Source organism: Microtus pennsylvanicus, chromosome 14 (assembly GCF_037038515.1).
Source record: "Microtus pennsylvanicus isolate mMicPen1 chromosome 14, mMicPen1.hap1, whole genome shotgun sequence".
NCBI lineage: Eukaryota > Metazoa > Chordata > Mammalia > Rodentia > Cricetidae > Microtus > Microtus pennsylvanicus.
In genome coordinates, this window is record NC_134592.1 from 30,028,783 (window position 1) to 30,038,343 (window position 9,561).

General features: G+C 47.7%; 2 protein-coding genes across 25 annotated transcripts in view; one reads left to right on the plus strand and one right to left on the minus strand.

Moving 5' to 3' along the window:
• The window catches only part of Ttll5 (tubulin tyrosine ligase like 5), a 276,835-nt gene extending 276,172 nt beyond the window's left edge, over positions 1–663 (minus strand). For 11 of the 24 annotated variants that reach the window (XM_075947974.1, XM_075947965.1, XM_075947970.1 and 8 more), the window contains exon 1: positions 367–520. The gene's annotated coding sequence lies outside the window, so the exon portion shown is untranslated. Of the gene's footprint in view, positions 1–366 lie in introns of all 24 variants that reach the window. The other 13 variants (XM_075947960.1, XM_075947950.1, XM_075947964.1 and 10 more) reach the window with 5 other exon arrangements.
• On the plus strand, positions 575–9,561 carry Erg28 (ergosterol biosynthesis 28 homolog). The gene is made up of 5 exons (XM_075947981.1): positions 575–980; positions 3,290–3,450; positions 5,813–5,903; positions 8,386–8,504; positions 8,638–9,561. The coding sequence occupies exons 1-5, from the start codon at positions 943–945 to the stop codon at positions 8,715–8,717; spliced, it is 489 nt and encodes a 162-aa protein (XP_075804096.1). The 5' UTR covers positions 575–942; the 3' UTR covers positions 8,718–9,561.

Sequence of the window (9,561 nt, forward strand, 5' to 3'; positions counted from 1 at the left end):
GATGGTTCCTAAAGGGATTTCTCGATCTTTCCCAAAATGCTTAAGCGTCTTTTAAGTTAAACTAAAACCTCCAAGCAAGAAGGATGCCCACCTTCCCTTGGCTCCTTGAGGTGCTCTGACGATTAGAGACACTATGCCCAAGGAAGTCCTTGTCCCTCCGGGGATACCGCCGGCTTCACCCCAGCTCACCCCAACCCTAGGCAGCTCCGCAGGTGCTACGCTGGCAAGGACGCGGCTACTGTGCCGCAGCGCTTCTGCCCAGCACGCCCGGAAGCCAACAGCTGCTCCGGGGCTCGGAGGGAAGCGCAGCGGCGCCCACCCAGCCTTGGGGCGTACCTCCCCGGAGCGCGCCCAGCAGGCGTTTACCTGTCTCATCTTCTCAAAGCTCGGGGCTGGCAGGCGGGGACCGCGCTCTGCTTCACCTCCCTCCTCCTTCCCCAGTCGGAATCAACGCAGCCGCCGAAGGCTGCTTCCCCCGTTACTACAACAACCAACAAGCAACCGCCCGCTCGGAGCCACTGCGCAGGCGCCTGCCAGCGGCGCGAACAACGCTCGACTGCGGGCGCGGACGGATGGCGTCATCACGGCGCGCCCGGGCGCCGGCGTAGAGCCAGGCTGTCTCCAGAAGGGTTTCTTGGCTCCTCTACTTTTCGCGTTTTCCCCACCCCTAAAAGGCTGACTCCTAACCCAGAGTTCCGCCGCGCTCGACAGAAGGGTTTACCGCGTGAGCGGCGCAGCGGGGAGAGGCTTAGGCGTCCGCAACCGCTGATTGGCAGCAGAGGGGTTCACTCCCTATCGCCTGCTCGAACTGAACGAGCCCAGCCAATCGGAGCGTGGACTGACAGGAACGACCCAATCCTAGAGCTGGACTGAGGTTGGGGGCGGGGACAGTGGCCCGAGTGGACTTGGGACTGGCGCTGTCCTGGGGGAGCTGGGTTGTGGATGCTGCTGGTTCTCGTGCTGCAGTACTGGGTCGTCAGGTAGGAGAATTTGGAATGGGATGTAGGTATCCGTTTTGCATACGAATGAGACTATCTGAAGAATTTAGGAAAGTGGGGGTTGCCTGGAAAGCTACCTTTTGGGAGGGGAAGGAATCTAGAAACGATGTCCAAGGGGATGCTAGGAAAATGGAGAGCGTTTGCTAAATTCTGGGGACGGGTGAATGAACGAACAGTCACTTTGAACCTAGCTCTGTGCAGGGAGCTTTCTCGTTTTCTCGTGTAATTCTCCAGTAACCCTTGAGATAAATGTTTATATCCCCAATTTACGGATGAGAAAACTGGGGCTGTGGAGTCTCAGTGACTTGCCTGAGACCCCAGAGCTGAGTAGTGGAGCTAGGATAGGAATCCCTCTTTCCTGACTGCTAATTAGCAGTGCATCAACGCTGAACTGGGTCTGGACAAAATTTGGAAATTGATACTGTAAACCCCGCCCCTCCCATCACCTCAAAACTCCAGGGAAATGGTTTTGAGGAATTGGTAGAGCAATACGGAAATACACTGGTTGTGTCTTCATCAGCTCTCTACTGAGATTTCTAAGATCTGTAGAATGGAAGGCATACAGTCTGCGTTCTATTGAAAGGGAGTATGTGTGAAGGTGCAGCTTTTTTAACTAAGTCAAATTGAGTCTGCTGTTGACAAAATAAAGAGAAGTGGATCTTGACCTAGGCTGTGAATGTCTGTGAGGGCCAGAGACTCGATAGACTGGGAAAGTCTGTGTTTGGGGCCTCTGTTTCCCCTGGATTCACCATTCTTCTTCCGACGCCCTGTTTAGATGGATTTTGGTCACTTCACTTTACTATCAATGCTGGGTAGTGTGGAAACGTACGGAAACATACTACCACAGTGATAAAGGCAGCCTGATAGTTTCTTACAGCTTTCAGGACAAAGAAGTTAGCCTGACAACAGATCGATGAAGGGCCAAAATTATGATGATCATGATAAATTTATCTCTGTGGGATTCATTTAGATCAAACTGATAGAAATCACTACTCAACAAGGCTTGATCTAAAAAAAGGTTATAGAAACTCGCTCTTTTACCATCTGAAGACAACAGTGTTTCTGGTGTGTTTAGCTTCCTCAAAAACAATGGGAACTTGGCTGTGCATAGTGGTACACGTCTTTAGTTCCAGCACTCAGGAGAAAGAGGCGGATGAATCTCTGTGAGTTCAAGGCCAGCCTGGTCTATATAATGAGTTCCAGACCAGCCAGGGCTACATAGTAAAACCCTGTCTCAAAACAAGTAAATAAATATTTTTTTAAGATGGGAACTTCATCAAAATATTCGTCGGGAGGTAGTATTTACACAGAGTCATTTCAACAGGCCATGGCACTCTGCCATGTATTAGCTATGTGACCTAAGCAAATCACTTAGCTACTAGTTCTGAGCTCCATTTGTAAAATGGAAATACTAGTAGTGCCTGCCTATGGTGATATAGGTAGTGAGTGAAATACAATGTTAGATACATGGGGCAAGTATAGGGCACCAGTTCCCCCTAACTGATAACTAGTGTAGTTTTTCTTGCAGCCCAACACCAAGCCAAGGAAGTTTGTTTTTTTAAAAAAAAAAAATCTTTTTAGATTGTTTTAGTTTATGTAACACTATGTATCTGGGAACCAAGCAGAGGAAAACTAAGAATACCAGTTGGTCAACCACGCCAGAGCTTCCACTCAAATGGACAGTAGAGCTTCTATAAGTTTGGAAGTATGTCATCAGTATCCAGGTATCTGAGTAGATTTAGATTTGAGCCACTTGTATTGTAAAGGAATGGCATGAAGAGATGAAGACACAGTACTGATTCCAGGCAAGGGGATGGAATGCTGGCTCACAGCAGTACTGTGCTTTAGGGGGATGACTTAACATCGTGCTGCGAAGTCACCGTTCACTCACCCTCACTACAGTGACTGAGCACTGGCAGCAGCACAAGCTTCACCCAGAAACCCATTCTGTCACTTTATAGAGATATTCGTCTACCCCATTTCTTCTGCTCCCCTTCTTGCCATTTCTTTCCTGCTAGAATTCCCACCCATTGCATTCTTTTCTAGCCTCGGTCACTCTGAACAGAGTTCAGCATTCCTCCGTGTAGGGCAGGTATTCCTAGGCATCATGTCAAGTGAAAGCGGTGTGGCAAGAAAACAGGGTTGCTCCAGAGGACGCGAGGAGGAGTCTGTGATGTGTTCCGCCAGCGTCCCTCGGACCAGCTCTTGCGAGTGGGACCCAGAGTAACCCCAGAGGTGAGAAGCCGTGGCGGATGAGGAAGTACCTTCATTCTGTCCTCTTTGTTTCCAAGGCAGCGCACCCTCTCTGTGAGGGGAATCATGAGCCGCTTCCTGAACGTGTTACGAAGCTGGCTGGTTATGGTGTCCATCATAGCCATGGGGAACACGCTCCAGAGCTTCCGAGACCACACCTTTCTCTATGAGAAGCTCTACACTGGCAAGCCAAACCTTGGTAAGAAGTCAAAAGAACATGTCTGTAATCCTAGCACCCAAGAGGATAGGGCAAGAAGATTGAGAGTTCAAAGCCAGACTGGTCAATTTGCTGAGACCCTATATCAAAAAGTAAATGTATTGTCGGGCATGGTGGCGCGCACCTTTAATCCCAGCATTGGGAAGGCAGAAGCAGAAATCTGCAAATTCGAGGCCAACCTGGTCTATAAAGTGAGTTCCAGGACAGTCAGGGCTGTTACACAGAGAAACCCTGTCTCAACCTCCTGCTCCCTCCCCCCCAAAAAAAATTAATTAATTAGAATAACAAAAAGAAAATAATGTAAAGAAATGTATTCTGTATAGCACTGGCCTACCTGTTAATTCCCCAATTGGGCTATAGATCTGAACGAACCAGGCTACTTAGTCTATGAAAACACAGACACTTCTTTCCATCTCCAAATCTAATCATTCGAACCTGCCTGGGACTCTAGTTCTAGAAATATCCCGCTGGTTCTGTTGTCTAATCCAGTCTTGGTAGCCACTAGAAAAATAGAATGTGTGGGAAGTACTTGACCCTTTTTTCCCAGTTATCTCTGGACACCTCTTCATTCGGTTGACACTACTCTGGACAATGGATGTGTTCAGATTCTCCTGCATAAAGACAAGCAAGGAAATAGAGTGACATATTGACTCTGGGGTGCTATTCGAAAGCCATAAATAGATGTTTTACTGTTTCTCAGTGCCCTCATCCGAAATCAGGGCACGGCACACATGGCCCATCATCTGTGTAACAGGTAGACAGTTACCGAGCCATGATTTTCCCAAACTGAGCTCTGGTCCAAGTGAATACTCCAAACCCCTCCAGATTGCTCTCTGAAAGTAAACCTTCCAGTCACAGTGATCTTTCCCGACTCACGAAGCTCTCCACTGCGTATCTGTTCGCCATTGGCACGGGGGTACTGGGAGCTGCAGCTCTGATTGACAGCAGCTCTGTCACACTTATAGCTAACCCAGATCCAGGCTCTGACCTACTCATTCCTCTGCAGCACGTAGGTAGGAATGAAATTAAGTAGGCTGAGGCTTACTTTGAACAAAGTTCAGATATAATGGGCGTCAAGGACCTGGGAATGTGAGCAGGAAGGACTCTTTCTTGCTGCTCACTTGCTGTCCCAGGTGGTCGTGGAACTTGTATAGTTGCACATCACAGAACATTAGAAATTATCTGGAAGTGGAGAGGGCATCTTCTTGCTCAGAGAGAGAGAGAGAGCGAGCATGTGCACATGTATGTTGGCAGAACAGTGCTCTAGTGGCCCAGACATGTAAACTTTCACTTGATCCTTGTCAGGTTTTGAGTATATCACACTAAAGGAATTTCTTCGGTCTTCATTAGAAAAGCCATGAACTTGGTTTCTAAAGAATGTGTGGCCAAATGGCTGACGTTGCAAGTATTTTCTCATTACGCTCTAAAAGGTCCTTGGTGTGAAGTTAGCAGAGTTATCTACATTTCCAAAGGCAAACGAATTTTTTAAGCCCAAGTGAAAGTTAATAAACTTCTCGGGTGTCAACTTTGTTCATTGATTCCCACCCCACCCCAAGTGCTGGGAGTCAAACCCAGGACGCCTTATCCTGCATACTGGGCAAGTGCTTAACAACTGAACTACTCCCAGATTTTTTTTTAATAAGAAAAAAAAATTCTGTAAGAGAGATCAGCAAAAGAACTGTGTTTTGCAGTTTGAACATTTGAAATCCACAGGGTGCTTCAGTTCCCTGGCTCTACAGTTAAGTTACGCAAGCAGGCTGTTTCTAGAAAGTACTCATGACTAGAGAATCTGATATAACTCATGAGGTGTCCAGAGTGTGGGGATTTTATAAAACTCCTTCAGGTGACACAGAAAGTGCCACTGTTACAGGGAAATGTGACTTGAATCTTCAAGGCAAGCTATTTAGTTCAGCAGTATCACGATCAAGCTACCAAGAGCAGAGACCCCAGAACCCCCAGTGAGATAGTATTTTTACACTTCTGTGTGCACAAGAAGCCATCCTGGTTTGTGCATCGTCGCAACAGAGCAGATCTGAGACCTCTGGAAGCCCACGCCTTGAACACATCTATGCTGGTGCTGGCGTCTGGTCTCTAGCAGTCTACAAAGTCTGTCGGTCCTGCTAGGCATCTCTGTGTTCAGACCATCTCTGCAGCATTCCCTTCCAACTGTAGGCATCCGAAGTGAATGGAGCAGCACTCAGAATTCCTTCCATTCCGCTCCTCAGGGGCCCCCACAGGGAGGTCAGGCTGGGCTACCGTCTGTCTCACCAGGGAAGTAGACTAGCTTAGAGCAAAGCTCACTTCGGCCCTCCCCTTCTCACCACTCTCGTTCTTTACTACACAGTGAATGGCCTCCAAGCCCGGACCTTTGGGATCTGGACGCTGCTCTCGTCCGTGATTCGTTGCCTCTGTGCCATTGACATCCACAACAAAACGTATGTCGGGAAAGAAGGCCTTTGGCTTCCTTTTGTTGCCAGTCAGGCTCCACGCATGTGCACTGCCCTGCTGTTGGGACCTGTTAAGTCACTTTACGGTATTAGCATAGAGTATAGAGAATGAGAGTCCTGCCGCACCATTCCTTCAGGCCCTGAAATGCCTTTAGGCCTGACAGAGCATAGCAAATGACATTGCCATTGACTAGTGGCCTGCATCGGATGTCTTGACTGGAACCCACCTCTCTTCTATAGAACTAGAATGCTGTGCTCAGTTTAGTCTTGGAGTGTTGTTTTCAAAGTGCTGCTGGATCAAATGAAGGCCCTTGAGTACAGTCAATATATCCTCTAGCCCTGAGCTACATCCCTAGTCCCATACATACGTTTTGCACAATCCTCATTAATCAGGAAAGGAGAGAAACTCACAAGTAAGCTGAAAGAGGCCCATCCATGAAGAAGTCAGTCAGTATGGGAAACATGTATGCTGCCTCTCCAAAGAGTAAGATGAAAATAAACAGGGGCAGGCCATCCTAGCCTCTTTTCTAGATGATGTCATACCCAGTCTTGGCCACTGGAGGGGGCTCAAGCTTTCTTCCCGGTAGTACTCACTATCTCTGTTGAAGCACCATTGCTCAATTCACTGGGTGAAGCTGTCAAAGGGCCAACCTTACACTGAAATCTTTTTATCTTGTCCCTCCCCCTCAGCATCTGGGGAAGAGAAAAAGCAACAAGATTTATGGCTCCTCTCTGGTTTTTCCAGGAGCTTTCACCTACATGACCTTGCCTCAGTCTCTCAGCAGCCCCTGGGGAGAGAAGGTAGTGATTTTCATTACTGACTTTGTAATATAAATATTAAAAACTCAATTAACTTAAGCAGAGGGAGACCGACTCAAGTGGGATTTGAAGCAAAACTATTAGCCCTTTGATCTTTCCATCTTTATTTTTAATTTTTTTTTTAAACTTGAAACTGGATTACATGTCCTAGATTGGACACATATTTTTAGAAGCAGTATGGTTTAGTGGAAACTGCCTGGGGTCAAGAATGAAAGCAAGGAAAACACATTCTGCTCTCAGTGTTGCCGGTAGCCGGGTTTGTTGTCTGCTCTCTCTGTACCTTGGTCCCATCTATAAAATGATAATAAGATAGCTGTTCTACCTCTCAGGGTGAATGAGAAGGGAGGATGGGATAATCATTTTGAAGACCCAGGTATAAGGGCTGCAGCTTCTGTTTGCTGTGCACGGAGAGTGAACAGAAGTTCATTCTCACCCTCACCCCTCAGAGTTTTCCCGCCTCCAGCCCAGAGCAATTGCAAATGCTGAATTAATGTTTCCAGTCACTTCTAGCTTAGGACTTTGATCCATTGCCCTCTGACATGCGGCCTGAGCTTATTCCCTCCCTAACCAGAAACACACACAACATGCACCAGCATCGTAAAAGCCAATTTAAGACACTGGGTACTGCTGGGCGATGGTGGCGCACACCTTTAATCCCAGCACTCAGGAGGCAGAGGCAGGTGGATCTCTGTGAGTTCGAGGCCAGCCTGGTCTACAAGAGCTAGTTCCAGGACAGGCACCAAAAACTACAGAGAAACCCTGTCTCGAAAATCAAAAAAAAAAAAAAAAGACACTGGGTACTTTTGAAAAGGGGAGGGAGGAGAAGGCAGTCAGGGTAGGATAAGGGTGCACAAATGTTTCCATTTCTGTAATGTTTATTTCTTCGTAATATAAAAGTATCCACCTGGGGATCTAGCTCAGAGTCAGAGTGCTTGCCTGGCATTCATTAGTCCCTGAGTGTGATCCCCAGAACTGAAAAGAACCAAAAGTGTCCAAATGTGAAAACCGGTAGCTACGGCTGAGTCTTGCTCACACTGTGCTTCGTTAGTTTACTTGGAGTGTGTCCTAATTTTTTTTCATAGTTTACAAAAACAGAAAAAAACCAGATACCTGAAATTCAGGTGGTCAGCCACCATCTCATTGTCAAAACCAAGGAGCAAGTTCTCTTCCTCTGGATTTGCTGTGTGACCTCCCCAGACCAGATTTTAGGCCAAGACATAATAAACTAGCAAACATGTACTGCAAGAGCATCTGAGGGCCTCTTGCCGCTTAAAACACTCATTTTCGGTTCCATCACACAGCACTGGCTGGCTCATGGCCAGACACCTGCTAGGGTAGGCTTCAGCTAGAGTCTGTCAGCTGGCACTGAGCACGTGAGTATGTTTGATCCAGAACTGCTGCACGGCCCAAGTCTACCATCCAGATTCTCTCATGGTGACTTCTCTCTACCTTGCTAAGTCATAGGGCCCACTGTGACTGCTTGGCCCATGCCTCAGAGGTCTCTAGTTTTGCCCCAGGAGAGTAGAACTTGATGTGATTAAATAGCCAGGTGTTTCTAAGGAATGTGTCACTTGTGTCCAGTCAGCCGACACCCTCTGCAGTGCTGCACCAAACACGGAGTCACTTTGGTTCCCATCTCTGTCCCTTACAGACTCTACCACATCACGCTGTGGACCTTCTTCCTCGCCCTGGGACACTTCCTCTCGGAGTTGTTTGTATTTGGAACAGCAGCTCCCACAGTTGGTGTGCTGGCACCCCTGATGGTGGCAAGTAAGCACCAAGCCACCCTAGACCCCCTGCGGTAGTGACCCCTGCGGCGGTGGGGCTGGTGCGGAGCACAGGTGTGTTGGACTTGTGGGGTGCAGTTTTTATAGCCACCGCTAATCTTCTCTCTGTGTTGAAGGTCTCTCCATCCTGGGTATGCTGGTTGGGCTCCGGTATCTAGAGGCAGAACCAGGATCCATACAGAAAAAGAGAAACTGAAACTGAGGCCAGCCTTGCCACCTCCAAAACATCGTTGTTTTCCGCCTTGGCTGTCTTCGTTCTTCAGCCTGTGTCCTTACATCATTTCTTTTCAACTGTGTCCTTAATTCCTTCATCTAGGTTCAGCATCTTTAGCTTTTGGGGTTTGGGGTTTTTAATGTTTTTAAATATTTAAGATGTTCATACAGAAAACTTATGTAACACGTATACATAATTTAGAGTCATCTAAGAAATATTCTGTTACATTAATCAAAGTTAAGAAATCCTCAGAGCCGGGCGGTGGTGGCACACACCTTTAATCCCAGCACTCGGGAGGCAGAGGCAGGCAGATCTCTGTGAGTTTGAAACAAGCCTGGTCTACAAGAGCTAGTTCCAGGACAGGCTCCAAAACCACAGAGAAACCCTGTCTCGAAAAACCAAAAAAAAAAAAAATCCTCAGAAGCCCCCCCACACACACACGCCCATGTGCCCTCCCCTAGCTGGCTCCCTTTTCTGGTCTTTCACTTTTTCCGTTTATCGCCGTTCCTTGCTTTGACTTGTGTGGTGGGAACATGAGAACTGTGAACTCAAGCTGCTGCCTGCCCAGAGCAGCAGCGACCAAGGGCTGCTTCCAGGGATTGTCCACACATACGGGCTTCTTTCTGCTGCTGGACCCCAAGACTCTGACCATCCAAGGGACAGGCAGCTCTTCCGAGAAGGGCTGCCCTCCGTGTGAGCAGGACCAGGCTTCTCTTTTATCTACAGTTGGATAAAGGTTGAAAGAGTCTGGACTGTTTTTAGACCTTTCGGTCAGTTGTATTTGTGTAATGCATTTTATAATAAATAGGAAAACCTTCTATTCTGA